The sequence below is a fragment of the Sciurus carolinensis genome, chromosome 7, assembly GCF_902686445.1.
Source record: "Sciurus carolinensis chromosome 7, mSciCar1.2, whole genome shotgun sequence".
Lineage (NCBI taxonomy): Eukaryota > Metazoa > Chordata > Mammalia > Rodentia > Sciuridae > Sciurus > Sciurus carolinensis.
This window is the reverse complement of record NC_062219.1, coordinates 87468886-87489474: the sequence shown is the minus strand read 5'-3', so window position 1 is coordinate 87489474 and position 20589 is coordinate 87468886. Positions and strand designations below refer to the sequence as shown.

The 20589-nt window shown below is 37.1% G+C and overlaps 1 protein-coding gene across 4 annotated transcripts in view; it reads left to right on the top strand.

Moving 5' to 3' along the window:
- Nucleotides 1-20589, top strand: part of Kcnq5 (potassium voltage-gated channel subfamily Q member 5) — a 527081-nt gene that overhangs the window by 355636 nt on the left and 150856 nt on the right. For all 4 annotated transcript variants that reach the window (XM_047559119.1, XM_047559117.1, XM_047559116.1 and 1 more), the window contains exon 2: nucleotides 1074-1164. In XM_047559119.1, coding sequence (XP_047415075.1) covers nucleotides 1074-1164 — 91 coding nt within the window. The remainder of the gene's footprint in view (nucleotides 1-1073; nucleotides 1165-20589) is intronic.

Below are 20589 nucleotides of genomic sequence, written 5' to 3'. Positions count from 1 at the left end.
TTATTTACAAAAATAGGTGTTATGACCGAATTTGTTTCCCAGACCATATTAGCCAATCCCTGGCTATAAGCCCTTAGGCACTCTCAGTGAAGGGTAGTAGAAAGATTTGTAAGACTTTTCAGGGCAAGCCAAGGGGAGGCAAGGATTAACTCCACTATTACACAGAAGAACACAAAAACTGATCTTTTAAAGGACCTTATTATATGAGTTTCTCAGAAATAAGTAAAAGTTGAAATTTTTCCAAAGCAGGTAACTCAGGTGTTTTGTTTTGTCATCTTGTAAGTTGACTTTGAAACAGAGTCTTCTCTTTTATTATACGTTCCGTGGGAACTTCACTCATCCCTTCATTCTGCAAGTTCCACCTTTCTTGAAATAAAGAAGTCTATAGATGGATAGGTAAGAAATTGTTGCTCCTGACTTCCACTTCTTATCATTATAATATGAGGAGACAGAGCACAGAGGTCATTTCTCTGGCAGTTTGACTGCATGGAAATTGAGATGCATGGGTAGCAGAGTAGATCACCCCTTCCCATTTCTATTCTTATTCATATAAAAGAGGGACAAATGAGAATCCATGAGCAGTATCAGACACTAACAGTGGGCCAGTGTCCTGGTAACCGTGACTTAAAATACCTGACAGTTTACTAAAGTTGCCAAACATGAGGTGGATTCTGCTTCTTTGAAAGAAAAGTGACTGCAGTCTGCTCCAGTAGGAGAACAAGACCACTTTCTGGATCTTTCTCAGGATCCCTGCTTGAGGAAAGATTTATATTGGAAACTTGTAGATTCTTAAATGTAAACACTTAAACACAGCATCACGCTCTCTCTCTCTCTGTCTCTCTCTCACACACACACAAACCCACACATGCAAACTTTTATTCATCAATCAAATTGTAAGGAGCCCCATTTACACCTTATATCATACTGTATTTTGATATTCAAAATGGCTAGTGTCTACTATGGCTTTTATGATTTGACCTTATGCCTATTCAAGTGGGTCTGGTGTTTTATTCTTTCTATAATGATAAGGCAAGTTTCTTATCAAATACCTCTTTTTTATTGTTGTTTTACAGTTTCCTCCTTGTCTTTGGTTGCTTGATTTTGTCCGTGTTTTCTACCATCCCTGAACACACAAAATTGGCCTCAAGTTGCCTCTTAATTCTGGTAAGTGAAATACATGAACAAAAATGTGCATAAAATTCATGTTTTGTAATAATTGTCTATAACATTTATGGTATGCATTTTATCCCACAGAAATTTCTATCTAGAAAAAAAAAGAATATTACTATGAAATATAAAAGTTTCAAAGATCACTAAAGCATTTGCCCACCAGTTTAACCTTGTAGTCAATCCTTAGGAATGTATTTTTAAAATTCAGTCTTGATATTATAGAACAATAGCTTATGTTATAGGCACATTATAATTAGAAAGCAGTATTTGAAAGTAGTTTTAATTATGTTTACCTATGCTAATAAACAAATTATAAGAAGAGTCAGTATCCATGAAGTCTCTCATTATTGCTAAAAGCTACAAGGGAAGAGAGCATTTTCTAATAACCTCATTTCAGCAGTAGCTGAGTATAATTGGCCAGGAACTGTGAGAATATGGCACCTCATAAGAAAACAGAAGGCTCCTTCATGTTCTTTTCAACTGACAGACTATATTATGAGTTTTGCTGCTAATGCAGTTACCTGGTGAAAAATTCTACAGTTTGCTCTGTTTCCATTCTGCTGTCAATCCTCAACCACACAGAATTATTCAATTCACTTTAAAATGGAAAAAGACCTCAAGATATTTTAGTATGAATTATTCTGGGTCTTTTAAGCTCTTATACCTTCTATTACAACTGAACTATGTAGCTCTGTGTACTCAAATCACATATGATTGAAAGTTTGATTCATTTACATCCATTTTGGCCTGCTCACTTAGTCCGAAATTATCAGAATTGACAGTCTCAGAACCGTCTGAATGAACTGAAACAACTCACTTCTGTAAAACCTAGTGGAAAATGAAGGATGGAGGAGAGCCCAATTAAGATGGTTTATGTGCCCTAATAAACAGAGATTGGTTATACACAGCAATAAGCATTTACTTTGGAAATAAAAGTTATTGCTATGAAGGTGAGAACTGGAAGATTGCAACTCACATAACCTGAGAGGAAGGCAGATGCTTTTCTTACCTTAGCTTTTAAAAAGATGACTAGTTTGTGCTTGAGGTTGCCAAGAAATCATCAAGTCTTTGGGTTCAGTATTAGGGGAGAAAATATTTTTGAGTCTGAAACAAATCTATCTCAATTTGTTTCCATAAAAATTGTGCTCAGCAGTATATTTCTAATGTTATGGTTACTGTTTCAAAACCCAAGACAGAGAACAGATAGACCACAGAGCACACTGGAGAATTGTTCCATTTACAAGGTTTACATTTGGGTAGCAAGTGGGCTTTTAGGTTTGTCCACCCCTTTGACTGCAACAAGTGATCTGAGCCAAAGATCTCAAGCACAGTTGGTTTTATGTCTACATGCAGAATCACAAACAAGAATTTAAACTGAAAATACATCACATTTTCTGACTCGAGAACATGAAAAACTGGATCCCCTGTATGACCATTGATATATATTAGGAATAAATCATCATTAGGAATTTCATAAAAAGGTTTCTTTCATAAATCAAGAATCCAAAATGCACGGGAAGGAAAGGGGAAATACTAAGGGGGAAGAGTTGTGGAGTGCTATTGGAAAAATTACATTGTTATATTGTGCACATGTACAAATGCATGACAACAAATCCCACCATTATGTAAATTATAATGTACCAATAAAAAATATGAAAAAATAATTTAAAATGTTAGGTTGCATCCTCCAAATCTCTGAAATGTATATTTAATCATTGCTATTTAGTTTCTAAAGACACCAAAGAAACCCATAAAACCACAAAGACCAAAATTGACTAAAACCTTGAATTTTTAAACATGATGAGCAGTGGACAACTGATCAGAATTTAGTAACTAGAATACATTTTAGTTGATAAAATACAGACGTTGTCAATTTGTTTGTCTAAGACAGGGTTTTGCTATGTTGCTCAGGCTACTCCTGGACTTAAGTGATTCTCCCACCTCAACCTCCCAAGAGGCTGAGATTAAAGTCACTTTTGTATACTTTGGGGTATGTTGTTGTGAACAAATACACCACCAGAGGAGTGATTTAGAATGACATATAAATCACACATCATAATTGTGCATTTTTTCATAGCCTTGTCCTTTTTAGGTTTTTAAAAAACATTTTTAAATGTGCTCAGAGATTTCCTATAATTCATTTCTGGTCAAGTAAAAGGAACCCACACTTCTGGCAGGGAGCACACTACAAGCAAACCTGGCCCCCAGACAAACCTCCCAGGGCCTCTTTAACACTTGCTCTTTTCCACTAAAGTGTTTCCTTGAGGGCACCAAGGTATGGCATGCAAGCCATTTGGATATTGTCTTGCTCACCTCCTGAGGCCCCATGAAGACTTCAGCTCTTTATCCCACAGACCAGAGAGGCTCTTGTCATCCTCATCCAGAATTATATTCCAAAACTACTTGTAAACTTGAAGCTGCATATTTACCTCAATTACAAGCCAGATTAATACCTATGCTAATTTACTCTTTCATTCTTTTCAGTTAGGTGAACTAGGATGAACTAAGATTTCATGCTATATACCCACTCCCTTTATTTCTTTCTACAGAAATAGCAATTTATAATTCAAGAATGTGATATAGTCTCTGTAGCCAGGCACCCTGTGTCCCATTCCATTTCTGCCACTTTTTACCTCTGTGATTTGGGAAATCATTTCTCTGTGTCTTAGTTTTCTCATTTGTTAAAAGTGGATAGGAGACAGATGTGGTAGCACATGCCTGTAATCCCAGAAACCTGGGCAGCTGAGGCAGGAAGATCGCAAGTTCTAAGCTAGCCTATGCAATTTAGTAAGGCCCTGTTACAAAATAAAAAAATTTAAAAGAGGGTTGGGGTGTATGTAGTTCAGTGGTAGAGAGCCACTGGGTTCAATAGATATGAGGCCTAAGGTGGTGGAACATACCAGTAATCCCAGCAATTCAGGAGGCTGAGGCAGGAGGAGTGCAGACCAGCACTTAGCAATTTAGTGAGGCTGTCACCAACTTAATAATATCCTGTCTCAAAATAATTTTTTTTAAAAAAAAGAACTAGAATGTAGCTCAGTGGTAAAGTGTCCCTGGGTTCAATCCCCAAAACCAAAAAAGAAAAAAAAAAAAGTAAAAAGAAAAGTGGATAGGAGGATTTGGAGAAGATGATAGAATAAACAGCACGAGGAATGGGCCTCCCTACCTAGACAACAATTGCACTGGCAGAATCTGATGTAACTATTTTTGGAACTCTGGGATCTATTGACTGCTTTCAATTTCTAGAGGAAGGGTTGGACAGTAAATTATAGTCAATTTCAGTCAATTTCAGCTCTAGCACAGTAACAGCTACTGGTCCCTCATGCCAGCCCATGGCAGGCATCTGTGCCTGTGTTCCTGAAACAGCCTTCACATCGCTCGCAGGAGCCAGGGTGTGCAAAAGGGCCCTGTCCTTCAAATATCAGAGAACTGTGCTATGATTACTGATTACTGCATCTGATCACAAAAATTCAGACAAACTGTGGCAGCCATTCTTGTTATACCTCCTAGTATTACAATATCCTCCTCCAGCTGAAGGAACTTTTATGGAACTTGATGGACCCGACCCTCCTCTTTATTTTTATTTTTCCCCCTTTTGAAACACAGTCTACAAAGCTAAAATTCTGAGATTAGTGGGGATGAAGATGTAAAGTAGCAGAGTTTTTGCATGTTATCAAAGTTGTGCTGGTATAAATTCAAATTAGAGTGACATAACTTTTAAGATGTTAATAAACCCTATGGTAAAAAGAATATACACAAAAGGAAATCAGAAAGAAATTTAAACATTTCACTGCCACATAAAAGAATACAGTAATGTAGATATGAGGGACAAAAAATGCTTTAAGATATTTAGAAAAGAAATAGCAAAATGACAAAAGTAAATTTTTTCCTTATCATTAATAACTTTAAAGATAAATAGGTTAAGGTTTCCAATCAAAAGACAGTGATTTGAAGAGTGGATTAAAACGTCCTTAAATTATATGCTGATAACAAGAGATTCACTTTAGCTCCAAAGAAAAAAATGGATGTAAAAGGAGAAGAGAGCAGAGGTGGCCACCATTCCAAAATCTGACAAAAAAAGCTTTAAATCAAATGTGGTTTTAAGAGATAAGAAGACCATTATATAATAATAAAAGTTTCAATATAAGGAGAAGATATAACAATTATAAATATTTACATCCATCATAACAAACCATCAAAATACATGAAACAAAAAATGATAGAATTGAAGGGAGAAATAAACACTCCTACGATAATAGTTGGAGATTTCAACACTACACAATCAATCATGAATAGAACAATCAGTCAGAAGATCAATGAGAAAAGAGACGACCTAACACAATGTACAAACTAGACATAGCAGACATGAACAGAACACCGTACCCAACAACACGCACACACATCTTCCTCAAGTACACATAGACACTTTATAAGACAGACCATATGTCAGTTCACAAATTAAGTCTTAGTATACTTTAAAAGATAGACGTCACACAAAGTATCTTCTCCTACAGTGGGATGAAGGTAAAAATCAGTAACATCAGCAAAATTGGGATGTTCACAAATCTGTGAAAATTAAACAAATACCCTTAAATGACCAATGGACCAAATAAGAAATCATGAGGAAAATCAGGAAATACTGAGAGGTTAAAAAAAAAACACCAAAGATCAATTCAACAGCCTAATTTACAACTTATGGAAACAGTAAAAGAAGAACAAACCAAACCCAGAGCTAGCCACAGGAAGGAAATGATAAAAACTAGAACATAGATAAATAAAATGGACAACAGGAAAAAAATAAAACCAGTGAAACAAAACACAGGGTCTTTGCAAAGATCAACAAAATCAATAAACATTTAGCTAGATAGACTAAGAAAAAGGGAGGATTCAGCAGAAACTCAATGATTCTACAATAATAGAAAGGATTATAAGATAATACTGTGAACAAATTTAATAAATGAAATGAACCAAGTCCTAGAAATACAAAACCTACCAAGACTAAATCAAGAAGAAATATAAAACCTGAATAGACCTATCAATAACTGGTAAGGAAATTCTGTAAATAATCAAAAATCTCCTGAAAAACAAAGCTTGGGACCTGATGGCTGCACTAGTGAATTCTAACAAATGTTTAAAGAACTAATAGCAATCCTTCTCAAACTTTTTTAAAAATTTGAAAATGAAGTAATGTTTTCTGATTCTATGGGGCCTTTGCTACTTCGATACCAAAGCCAGAGATACTACAAGAAAAGAAAACTACAGACTAATAACCCTTGTGAACATTCATATAAAAATCATCAACAACATCCTAGTAAACCAAATTCAGCAGCATGTTAAAGAGATAATACACCATGACCAAATGGGGTTAAATTCTGGACTGGAAGCCTGGTTCAAACTGTCAAATACACACCTTTAACAGAATGAAGGGAACCAGTCATGTGATTTTTTTCAATAGATGCAGAAAAGGCATTTAACAGAATGAAGGGAACCAGTCATGTGATTTTTTTCAATAGATGCAGAAAAGGCATTTGGCAAAGCATGACACCATTTCATGATAAAAAGGAAACACTCAACAAAGCAGGAATAGAAAGAAACTACCTCAATATAATAAAAGCCTTATACAAAAAACATACAATCAACATCCATACTGAATGAAGGACTAAAAGTTTTTCCCATAAGATGAGGAACAAGACAAAATGCCTGCTTTCACCACTCATATTCAACATAGTACTGTGAGTTCTACCTAAAGAAATTAGACATGTGAAAGAAATAAAAGGCATCTGAATTGAAAAGGAAAAAGTAAAATTATCTAAGTTCACAGACGATGCAATCTCATATGCAGAAAAACTTCCACTAAAAAAAAAGTATGAGGGCTGGGGTTGTGGCTCAGTGGTAGAGCACTCGCCTAGCATGTGTGAGGCACTGGGTTCGAGTCTCAGCACCACATAAAAATAAATGAATAAAATAAAGGTCTATCAATGTCTTAAAAAAATACTATGAGATAATAAGTGAATCCAGCAAAATAGCAGTATATGAAGTCAACACACAAAAACCAGTTGCATTTCTGTACACTAACAATGATCAATCTGAAAGCAAATTATGAAAATTCCATTTATAATGTATAATTCCATTAACAACAGCCTCAAAAAGAATAGAATACTTAGGAATTTACTTAGTATTTATACAGGAATTTACAAGTATTTATACAGTGAAAACTGCAGAACATTGCTGAAATAAATTAAATAAGCCTTTAATCAATGGAGACATATCCCATGTCCATGGTTTTGAAGACTTAATATTGTTAAGCAGTCAAGGCTACTCAAAATGGTCTACAGAATTGATGTAATCCTCATTAAAATCCCAAGGAAGTTTTTTTTGGCTTTTTTTTTTTTTTGCAAAAATATAAAAAGCCATCCTAAAATTTGAATAGAATTTCAAAGAATCCTATGTTATCAAAAAAATTTGGAAAAAGAACAAACTTGGCAGACTCCCAATTCCAAGTTTCAATATTTATTACAAAGTTACAGTGATAAAAACAGTATGGTAGTGGCATAAAGACACACATACAGACCAATATAATAGAACAGAGAGTTCAGAAATAGATCCTTGCATATATTGTCAAATTATTTTTAACAAGGGAGAAAAGGCAATTCAATGGGGAAAGGACTATTTTTTCAACAAATGGTGCTGGGAAAGTCCATAAGCAAGAGGATGAAGTTGGACCCTTGCCTAACAACCACACTCAAAAATTAACACCAAACAGATGAAAGACCTAAATATAAGGTCTAAAAGTATGAAACTCTTAAGAGAAAGTATTAAAAATACTAGAAAAACTAGGGATAGTAGGAACATACCTCAACATTGTAAAAACTATCTATGCTAAGCCCAAGGCCAGCATCATTCTAAATGGAGAAAAATTGAAAGCATTCCCTGTAAAACTGGAACAAGACAGGGATGTTCTCTTTCACCACTTCTATTCAACATAGTCCTTGAAACCCTAGCCAGAGCAATCAGACTAAAGAAAGAAATTAAGTGTTACCAATAGGAAAAGAAGAACTCAAAGTATCCCTATTTGCTGATGACATGATTCTATATTTAGAAGACCCACAAAACTCTACTAGAAAGTTCCAAGAATTCATAAATAAATTCCACAAAGTAGCAGGGTTTAAAATCAATACCAATAAATCAATTGTATTTTTATACACCAAAGACATATCAGCTGAAAGAGAAATCAGGAAAACTATCCCCTTTACAATAACCACAAAAAAATAATAAAATATTTGGTAATCAACCTAACAAAAGAAGTGAAAGACCTCTATAATGAAAGCTACAGAACACTAAAGAAAGAAATTGAAGAAGACCCCAGAAGAAAGATCTCCCTTGTTCCTGGATAGGCAGAATCAACATCATCAAAATGACCATACTACCAAAAGCACTAAACTGATTTAATGCAATTCCTATAAAGATCCCAATGATGTTCTTTGCAGAAATAGAAAAAGCAATCATGAAATTCATTTGGAAAAATAAGAGGCCCAGAATATCCAAAGCAATCCTTAGCACGAAAAGTGATGCAGGTGACATCACAACTCCAGACCTTAAATTGTTCTACCAAGTTGTAGTAACACAAACAGCATGGTATTGGCACCAAAACAGACATAAAGACAAATGGAACAGAACCGAAGACATAGAGCACATCCACATAAATACAGTTATCTCATCCTAGGCAAAGATGCCATAAATGTACATTGGAAAAAAGATAGCCTCTTCAATAAATGGTGCTGGGAAAACTGGAAATACATATGTAATAGAATGAAATTGAACCCCTATATCTCTCCCTGCACAAAACTCAACTCTAAGTGGATCAAAGGCCTAGGCATTAGACCACAGACCCTGCACTTACTAGAAGAAAAACTAGGCCCAACTCTTCAACATGTTGGCTTGGGAACTGAATTCCTCAACAGGACTCCTAAAGCACAAAAGAAAAGTCAAGAATCAATAAATGGGATGGTATCAAACTGAAAAACCTCTTCGCATCAAAAGAAACAATCAAGAACATATACAGAGATCCTACAGATTGGAAGAAAATCCTCACCACCAATACCTCAGATAAGGCATTAATTTTCAAGATATATAAAGAACTCAAAAAACTTAACACCAGAATAATAAATAACCCAATCAATAAATGGGCAAAGGAACCGAACAGGCACTTCAAAGGAGAGCTATGAAAGGTCAAAAAATATATGAAAAATGTTCAACATCTCTAGCAATTATAAAAACGCAAATTAAAACTACACTGAGATTCCATCTCACTCCAGTCAGAATGGCAATTATAAAGAATACAAGAAACAATAAATGTTGGTAAGGATGTGGGGAGAAAGGTACTCTCATACATTGTTGGTGTGACTGCAAATTGGTACAATCACTATAGAAAGCATTATGGAGATTCCTTAGAAAACCTGGAATGGGACCACCATTTGACCCAGTTATCTCACTCCTCAGTCTATACCCAAAAGACTTAAAATCAGCATATTACAGTGATGCAGCCACATCCATGTTTATACCAGCTTAACTCACAATAACTAAGCTATGGAAACAACCTAGGTGTCCTTCAATGGATGAATGGATAAAGAAAATGTGGTATAAACACAATGGAATATTACTCAACTATAAAGAAGAATGAAATTATGGCTAGTAAATGGATGGAACTAGAAAATATCATGCTAATTGAAATAAGCCAATTCCCCCCCCAAAAAAATAAAACCAAAGGCTGAATATTCTCTCTAATTTGTGGATGCTAACCCAAAACAAGGGAGGTTGAGTAAGGGAATAATAGAAGTAGATTGGAACAGACAAAGGATAACAAAGGGAAGAGGAGGATAGGGAAGACAGCAGAATTTATTGGTCATAACTTTCCTAGCCTTGTATTTGTGTATAACCAGGGTAACTCCACATCAAGTATGACCACAAGAGTGGGAATCTAATAGAATAAGTTATACTTTATGTATGTATATTCATTCTACCAGAATACATTCTATTGTCATTATAACTAAAAATAAAAATAAATAAAAAACAGTATCAACAGAGTAAAAAGTCAACTCACAAGAAAGAAGAAAACATCTGCATATCATAAATCTGATACAGGAATAATATCCAGAATATGTAGAGAATTCCTAAAACTCAATAATAGTAAAACAACCTGATTTAAAAATGAGAAAGACACCCAAACAGCACTGAACTGCTCAACTGCAGACTATTTTCCAAGGGACAAACTTCTACCATATTTTTTTTTAATAAGCAAAGAACTTCAATAGACTTTTCTTCAAAGAAGATATATAAATGGCCATAAGCACATGAAAAGATGGTCAACATCACTAATTATTAGGGAAGTACAAATCAAAATTTGAATGAAATACCATTCACACCCATTAGGATGGCTACTATCAAAACAATCACAGTTGGGCATAGTGTACACGCATGTAATCCCGGGCACTCAGGAGGTTGAGGCAGGAGAATTCCAAGTTCAAGGCCATCCTGTGCAACTTAGCAAGACTGTCTCAAAGTATAATAAGGAAGGGCTAAGGATGTAACTCAGAGGTAGAGTGCCCCAGGGTTCAATCTCCAGTATTACAAAAAAAGGAAGGAAGGAAGGAAGGAAGGAAGGAAGGGAGGGAGGGAGGGAGGGAGGGAGGGAGGGAAAGAAAGAAAATATTGAATGTCAGCAAGGATGTGTAAAACTGGAACCCTTTTGCACTATTGGTGGAAATATGAAATGATATAGCCACTGTAGGAAAGAGTATGACAGTTCCTCCAAAAACTAAAAATAGAGTTACCTTATTATGCAGCAAATTCACTTCTGGGTGTACAGCCAAAGAAATTGAAAGCGGGATCTCGAAGAAATACTTGTATGCCCATGTTCATAGTACCATTATTCATAAGGGCTAAAATGTGGAAGCAAAACAAGTGTCCATTGAAAGATAAAAAAAATAAGCAATATTTTTATAAACATTCAACAATATACTATTCAGCCCTAAAAATGGAAGGAAATGGGGACATGCTATAATATAGATGAACCTCAAGGACCTTGTTGCTAAGTGAAATAATTCAGTTACAAAAAGAATATTAATATATCGTTCCACTTACATGAGATGACTTAGTCAAACATCAGAGAGGTAAAGTAGATTGATGGTTTCTAGGTGTTGGGGGAAGTGAGGAATGGGGAATTATTGTTTAATATGCATAGTTTTTCAATTTATTAAGATGAAGAGACTTTTGGATTTGTATGACAGTGATTACACAACATTATGAAATGTATGAAATGATTACACCACTGAAATGTATTTTAATGTGGTTAAGGGGTATATTTTATAAGTATTTTATGACAATAAAAAATTTTAAAAATTAAATGAAATTAAAAATTCAAAAACATGCTGATAATAATATACCTTATTTCATAAGTTTGTTACTAAAATTAGATAAATTGAAGCTCTTAGAACTGGAGCCCTGCACAGAGAAAATACTTGGAAAGCTAGCAAATATTACAATCACTGACTTTTTCATGTATGAGGACTTAACACAAGAGCAAGTGAACTGTGGAATATTTTTAAATGCTACATGGGAGAAAATATTATACTTTTATAGTGGAAGCATCTTTGTAAGAGTTTTCTTGCCACAATCAAACTCTCTTAATTGTGGCAGTTTTGTCCACAAACATATTTATCTAACTAAAAGTGACTTGATGTGTTCACAATAACCACTTATTTCTAGTGACTAATGAAATGAATTTTTATTGTTGTAGTTTTGTGGTAAATGTGTCTGATGACAGTGCTCATGGCTTTGTAAGCTCTTCTCTCAATGTCTACCTCTGTTGAGAGGAGCATTAGGCAGGGATCACTCCAGATCTGACAGAGTCGCTGCTCTACCTTCCCTCTGGAGATAAAATTTATGAACTTAAGAACATGTCTGAGGCTGTGTATCCAAATTCCAAGGACAATTTAAAGCTAATATTAATGTCTTATATTTTGCAAAGTTGTCAAAACCTAAAGGGAGCTAGCATTTGAGTATATTTTATTTATCAGACTTACTGATTTCTTGTTTAAACTAACGAACAAAAACACCTTACAATGTTAAGTATTATCCTCCCCACCCCATGCCCATTTTACCTAATTGGCCTGATAAATTGTGTGAGATAATATACCAAGTATAAAACAGAGCTGTGATTTTTACACAGGCCTTGCTGACTAAAAGCCCAGACTTATCTTCAAGACATTCAACTACCTCTTATTCTCTTAGTTCCTTCGAATGCATTTGCCACCACCCAGTGAAGCACTAAGTTCTAAGGGTTTTTTTTTTTTTTTTTTGGTCCCCTAATCCTCAAGTGATGCCTACAACACTTTTACCCAGAATAAGTTGGTTTCTTTTTTCATAAAGAGATCCACTTACAAAATTATCACAAAGGGGTATATCAGTTTAGACCACTGGATGTTCTTTGTATCAGGTATTCTAAATACTATTTTGTAAGCACTCAACAGCCTAATCCACAGTGTGAAGTTTTGTCTTCTAGTCCCAGCTCACATTGTTCAGGTGAGCATCAATCTAGTAAAGTAAACTCCTCTACTTCCAGATTAGACTGTTGTGGAAAATTTTGCTGTGGCTATTTTGATTTTGTTAGCATGAGGTTGTATATTTTAGCATTTCATTTCCTGTCTTTTTGAGAACAATACTGTTTCAAGTGCATTTCTTTTCTGTTGGTTACATCTTGACTTTCAGGTTACTTTTAGGGGCTGGGGTTTAGCTCATTGAAAGAGTAGTTGCTTCCCAGTATCAAAATAATAATAATAATTAATATCAATAATAATTATTATTGTTTATTTTATTTTAGACCTTTAAATGCAAATTGTTAATCACATAGAAAACAACTTCTTCATTTAATAAAAGTGATGGATATTATTTGCAAAATTTTCATCAAAATTTGCCCACCCATAAGTAATAGAAGGGGTGCACTATCAGTTTTAGTACAATGGAGATTATGTCATGTATGTGCTCCTCCTGTTATGCTAGAAAGACTTCATACCCAAATATACCATGCTAAGCATTTGGATTGGTATTTGAATGCATGGTCAGATACCCAGGTTTTCCCAAACATCTGGTTGTTTGACACCTTCTGGATATAACATATGCATATTTGCTGCTTATGCTTCATGTAGCAAAGCAAACATGGGTTTGCTGTTTCCTTGCATAGTGAATCAGTTCCTGAAATGTGTACAAATCCAATTTAGGCAGATCTAATTATATCTTAAGTACACTAGTAGAGCTTAGATTTTCACTAGAAAATCTGTAGTGAATCCCTTTGTAAAATGAAGAGTTCCCTTGAATAGCTAAAACAACTACATAATTAATCTGTTACATGTTTGTTTTCTTTTTTAATTGGGTGAGTGTGGTTTTTTTTTTAATTGCTATGTAACTATACACTATATAACATGGTACTGAAGACCTAAAGATATTGTTGCCATTTCCTGTTTACCAGTATTAGAGGGAGGAAGGGAGAGAGGAATCAGCCACAAACACATTTATTTGCCAGTCCTTGCAAAGTAGGGAAGTTTGCATATGGAATTGTACTGATTTGATGTAGAATATGATTACATTAGTCTTTACATTTAAAGCTCCTGATGCTAAACATTGTAAGACAGGATAACAGAGTGTAAGGATAAGAATCCATTCAAGGGTATTAAATCTTATGTTTGCAATAGAAATGATACAGTTTGAGATATTAAGCAATCACATGAGAAATGAGTGATGCTTCTTTAGGTTTCTCACATCCCTATAATTTACTGTAGAAAACTCTCAGAATATCCCAATGAGCATTGAAAACTGCAATTATTTTCCTTTGCTTTTCTTTCATCAAGGAAAATGCAAATAAGCTTAAAATGATTCATGGAGACTAACGACCCTCATCAATCTGCTGATGACTGAAAAGAAAAGGCAGGAGTAGTTAAACACCTACACTGAATCTTAACTGAAGGATAATAATATAGTAAGGAAGTTTCCCTGTGAAAAGTACTTTAGATGTTAGAGGGAAGAGCTGTTCAAGTTTAAGAAAATGAAATCGTGTCTGACAAAGGCAAGGACTGGCACCGCTGCCTGGTCCCACACCGTCAGCTCACAGTCTGCTATGCCTCCTGCATGATGCATCACGCAGCTGCCCCCACCAAGACCTGGATGTTCCAACCAGGTGAAGTTCCAGCTCTAAGACAACAAAAAACAGAAATTCCCTGTGTGTAAGGGTGTGTCATTCAAGAGCCAGGTGGTGGCAGGGACAAATGTCTTCCTTGAGCATGGGGTTGGTAATGCTCACGGTCTTCAGAAGTCTCCATCATGGAAGCAAGCCCTTTACCTTGTCTGCCTCCACACCAGCAAGGCCAAGCATGATGAGCTGACCTATTTCCACTTCCTCATTTTGAAAGGGGTCCTTCATTCATGTTTCAAATACTTAAACCTATGCTTTGTTGTTTGCAGAATGTGTTTGGGACCAGGAAATAAACTTCCTGTCTGTGCTGTGCCATTCCAGGTAGAAGGGGCAATATCAAGTGCTTTCCTTACACTGGGCTTCTGCATGTCATTGTATTGAATTTTTTTCTTCCCAATTAATGATCTTGATTACTCACAAAGAGAACTTTGCATAATATATTTTAAAGTCTTTTTTTTTAAAGATAAGGAAAGAAAAACTTCCACACTTATGATGCAAATATTAATATCTAACCGAATGGTCTATTCTATCACAATATTTCTCCATAATATTTGTTTCAATGATGAACAGCCCAGCAGACGTCCTTAGCATAATCAATAAGCCACCCTCAACCAGGTCTACATTGATGCTTAGCTCCATTTGAGCTCGACAAAAGTATATTCAGCTGAGGGTGGGTGGGGAACAGTAGGTTGGTAAACTTTACAAGACTGCTTTTAAAAAAAATTAGAATCCTGGGCTAGGGATATAACTCAGTTGGTAGAGTGCTTACCTTGCATGCACGAAGGCCCTGGGTTCAATCTCCAGCACCACACAGACAAAAAAAAATTAGAATGCAAGAAAGTTGGCAATAGGAAGAACATCCTTCCCTTACTACCACTCCATCATTAAATCATCCCCACCACTGGGAACTCCAAATACCTCCTCCTTCCAAGAACTCTTTCCTCTAACTTTCTTTAGCACTGTCTATTTTATGTTATATCTCTTTTATTCCTCATTTATTTAACAAGATTTATGCAGTTCTCTTTGTGAGTAATCAGTTCCCAATATGGACAAAGCATCTTTTAGGAGCTGAGGATACAAACAATGAACAAAACAATCAAAATCTCTTTCCTCAGGGAATTCACGTTTTTGTGGGGAAGCTATACAGTAAACAAGCAAATCAATAAATCAGGAATTACAAGTAAAAGGAAAGAAAGAAAAAAGTAGAGATTATGAGGGCATATTTCATAATCTGCTTAGAAAATTCCACTGAAAAGGAGCAGCATTATAGCCGAGTCTTGAATGAAGTGAGGCAATAAGACTTGCAGTGATTAGGAAGAACCTTGTCGGCAGATGGAGCTGCAAGGAGAAAAGCCCTGGGCAACATTGGACCTGCTGCAACAAGGAGAGACAAGAAGACCACAGCAACTGAAGAACAGTGAGCCAGCACAGAGAGGATAAAAAAATGAAGCACCTATTGAACTGTAAACTTTTTGAGAATAGAATCCAAAGTTGATTTAGTGTCAGCATTTAATACAGGGATATTGGGTGGCAATTGCCAATAGATTCTTGATGAAAGAAGATACCCAATTTTAAATTAGCCAGCATTAATATTGAGATCATCACAGTATTATGGTTATGGTGTTAAAATTAAAACAAACCAGGCATGGTGGCACATGCCTGTAATGCCAGCAACTCTGGAGGCTGAGGTAGGAGGATCACAAGTTCAAAGCCAGCCTCAGCAACTTAGCAAGGTCCTGTCTCAAAATAAAGTATAAAAAGAGCTGGGCGATAGAATCCGTGTTTGTGCAAATATGTCAAAATATACTCTACTGTCATGTATATCTAAAAAGAACAAATAAAATTTAAAAAGGTTGAGGGAGGCTGGGATGTGGCTCAGTAGTGAAGTGCCCCTAGAATTCAATCCCTGGTACAAAAAAAAAAAAAAAAAAAGTTAAAACAAGATGTAGAACCTGAACTGAGTAGGGAAGTTATAGGGTGGATGTCATTTAGGAAACAGTTGAAGTCATTCCTGTAAAACTCAGTGGAGCCCTAAACCAAACAAACAAGCATGAACCAAAATGAGGCCACACAGTAGAGCAATGTCAGCAGGTTGGAGGTTAAAGCTAAAGTTAAAGCTGTAAGTCTGTCTAATTGATCTGCGCTTTACAGAGAGTCGGGAGGGCTTCTCTCCTCAGAATTGAATTATCTTGCCCCTTTGCTTACTACCCAGGTACAGCTCACTGCCTCCTGCTCGAGAGGCTGCTTGTCTTCTCTGTGGCTCCATCTCCTCATTGCCCCTGTGGTTGAGACCCACCATCATGCTCTGACCTGTGTATCCAAACTGGATTTCCAAGTTAGTCTCTGCTCCTATTGAGTTCCATCAATTTTAGTTATTTCCCTGGCTCCTGCCTACCCTTTTCCCTAATTTCTCCAGTACCAGGTCTTTAACTCACTGTGATTTTAATTCATAATATGTTAAGTGTTTCCTACATTCCAGCCCCTGTGCTGGGGACTGGTGTCACAAATAGGAGCAAGACACTGCCTTTCCCTGGGAGAATTCATTATCTGAACCACGTCACTATCTCCAACCTCTGATTCTAGAGCAAATCATGAGTTTATAAAAAAATATATACAGGTTTTTCAAGATGGCGGACTAGGGGGCGGCTGCATTTCACATTGCTCCAGGACGCAAGATTCAAAGGAGGAGATAGTGAGAGACTTGGGACCAACTCAAAGCCGCCGGGTGAGTCTCTCCTGTTGGGGAGGCGTCCCGGATGGGGCGGTAGCACTGGAACGTAGGGAACTTTGTGAAGTAGAGCTGCCCGGCGAGACGCCCCTCCCCCTGCTTGAGCGGTAAACACGGACAACTGGGATCATCATAGAGGAGGTGGCTCAGCACAGCGCTTGGACTCGGAGCAACCACTGGGGCTCCGGGCGGCTGCCTGAGGAGGAGCTGCGTGGCGAGCTGTTTGAACTCAGAACGACCGCTTCTGAACACTGGGGGGTTGCCCAGAGAAAGAGGAGAGGTGCGGCGGGTCCCTTGGTCTAGGAGTGACTGCATCAGAGCCACAGGCAGTTGCCAGAGGAGGAAGCGAGTGGTGAGTTGATGGACTAAAAGCGACTGCTCCTGAACACCAGTGACCTGCCTGGAGGAGGAGCGCGGTGGGTCACTTGGTCTCGGAGCCACCGCTCCTGAACACCTGGGGGTCTTCCCCGAGGAGGAGGAGGAGGAACAGGACAGGTCACTTGGACTTGGAGTGACTGCCTAGGGCTATGGGCGGTTGGCGGGAGGAGGAGATGCGAAGTGAGCTGCTTGGACTCCTAGTGACTGCGTCGGAAACCGGCCGCTGTCCGGAGGAGGAGGTGTGTGGCGGGTATCTGGGTCTCGGAGATATTGTACGGGGCTCCAGGTGGCGGCTCAGAGGAGGGGCCGCATAGCCAGGCGATTAGGTGCAGAGCAGGGTCCCAGGAGCTAGGCGGCTTCTTGCTGGAAGAGCCGCACAGAGACACGCCTAGGGGCGGAGCGAAGTTTCCAGGACTGTGGGCAGATTCTCTGGGAGAGGCAGCCTAAGGAGACTCGCCTGCGAAGGGTGAGGCTCCCAGGCCCAGGAGGTAGGTCCGGGCCCCTGGGAACGTTGCAGAGGAAGGCAGCATAGCCCAGGCGGTAGTTGTAGATTGAGGGGAACCTCTAGGAGAGGAACTGACCAGCGAGACCTCCCCACCCACCGGGTGAGTCTTCCCTGCCGGGTGAGGTTTTCCCACAGGGACAGTAAAACCAGAGACACAGGCACAAACAGGCCTTGCAGCCTAGTTCCCCGTTGGATGACCATTGGTCAACAAATGGGGGCACCTCTGCCCACTAGCAGGGAATATACCCCACCTGAGGGTCACCACCCCTAGAGAAGCAGCTTCTTCGTGGAGCTCCGCATTATCAACTTCCTCCAAGACTTCAGGCTACTGAAGGATAAGAGGGGATATACTAGCAATCTTTAGGGACCTTATAAGTCAATAGAGGAAATCTGCAATATCTTAATGACCCACTGATTCCTAAACAATATGAGAAAACAAGGGAAGAAAATGTCCCAAACAAATCCAGATGTTACATCAATAAAATCCAACGACAGCATGGCAGAAGAAATGACAGAAAGGGAGTTCAGAATGTACATAATTAAAATGATCAGGGAAGCAAACGATGAGATGAAAGAGCAAATGCAGGCATTGAATGATGAGATGAAAGAGCAAATGCAGGCATTGAATGATAGCACCAATCGACAGTTAACAGAGCAAATTCAGGAAGCAAAAGATCATTTCATTAAAGAGTTAGAGATATTGAAAAAAAACAAAACACAAATCCTTGAAATTAAGGAAACAATAAACCAAATTAAGAACTCCATAGAAAGCATAACCAATAGGATAGAACACCTGGAAGACAGAACTTCAGATATTGAAGACAAAATATTTAACCTCGAAAACAAAGTTGAACAAACAGAGAAGATGGTAAGAAATCATGAACAGAATCTGCAAGAACTATGGGATATCATGAAAAGGCCAAATTTAAGAATTATTGGGATTGAGGAAGGCTTAGAGAAACAAACCAAAGGAATGAACAAGCTATTCGATGAAACAATATCAGAAAATTTCCCAAATCTGAAGAATGAAATGGAAAATCAAGTCCAAGAGGCTTATAGGACTCCAAATACACAAAATTACAACAGACCCACACCAAGGCACATTATAATGAAAATACCGAACATAGAAAAGAAAGACAGAATTTTAAAGGCTGTGAGAGAAAAGAACCAAATTACATTCAGGGGGAAACGAATACAGATATCAACAGATTTTTCAATCCAGACCCTAAAAGCTAGAAGGGCCTGGAACAACATTTTTCAAGCTCTGAAAGAAAATGGATGCCAACCAAGAATCTTATACCCAGCAAAACTTACCTTCAAATTTGATGATGAAATAAAATCATTCCATGATAAACAAAAGTTAAAAGAATTTACAAAAAGAAAGCCAGCATTACAGAACATTCTCAGCAAAATATTTCATGAGGAAGAGATAAAAAAGAAGCAAAGGGAGGAATTATCCTAAAGGAACTGTCAAATAAAGGAGGAACCAAGATGTGTCAAAAAATAAATAAATAAATAAATAAAATTTTAAATATGAACCAAATGACCAGGAATACAAATCATATCTCAATAATAACCCTGAATGTTAATGGCCTGAATTCATCAATCAAAAGACATAGACTGGCAGATTGGATTAAAAAGAAAGATCCAACAATATATTGCCTGCAAGAGACTCACCTCATAGAAAGAGATACCCATAGACTAAAGGTGAAAGGATGGGGAAAAACATACCATGCACATGGACTCAGCAAAAAAGCTGGAGTATCCATCCTCATTTCAGATAATGTAGACTTCAAGTCAATGTTAGTCAGAAGGGATAAAGAAGGACATTTCATACTGCTTAAGGGAAGCATAAATCAGCAAGATATAACAATCATAAACATCTATGCCCCAAACAGTGGCTCATCCATGTATGTTAAACAAATCCTTCTCAATTTTAGTAACCAAATAGACCATAACACAATAATACTAGGTGATTTTAACACGCCTCTCTCACCACTGGACAGATCTTCCAAACAAAAATTGAACAAAGAAACCATAGATCTCAATAACACAATCAATAATGTAGACTTAACAGACATTTATAGAATATACCATCCAACCAAGAGCGAATACACTTTCTTCTCAGCAGCACATGGATCCTTCTCTAAAATAGACCATATATTATGCCACAAAGCTAATGTTAGCAAATACAAGAAGATAGAGACACTACCCTGTATTCTATCAGATCATAATGGATTGAAGTTAAAAATAAATGAAAGAGTAAAAAACAGAAATTATTCCAACACCTGGAGATTAAACAATATGCTATTATATGATGAATGGATAACAGAAGATATTAGGAAGGAAATTAAAAAATTCTTAGAGGTAAATGAGAACAAAGAAACATCATATCAAAATCTCTGGGACACTATGAAAGCAGTACTTAGAGGAAAATTTATTTCATGGAGCGCATTTAATAAAAGAATTAAAACTCAACAAATAAACGACCTAACACTACAGCTCAAAGCCCTAGAAAAAGAAGAACAGACCAACACCAAAAGTAGTAGAAGACAGGAAATAGTT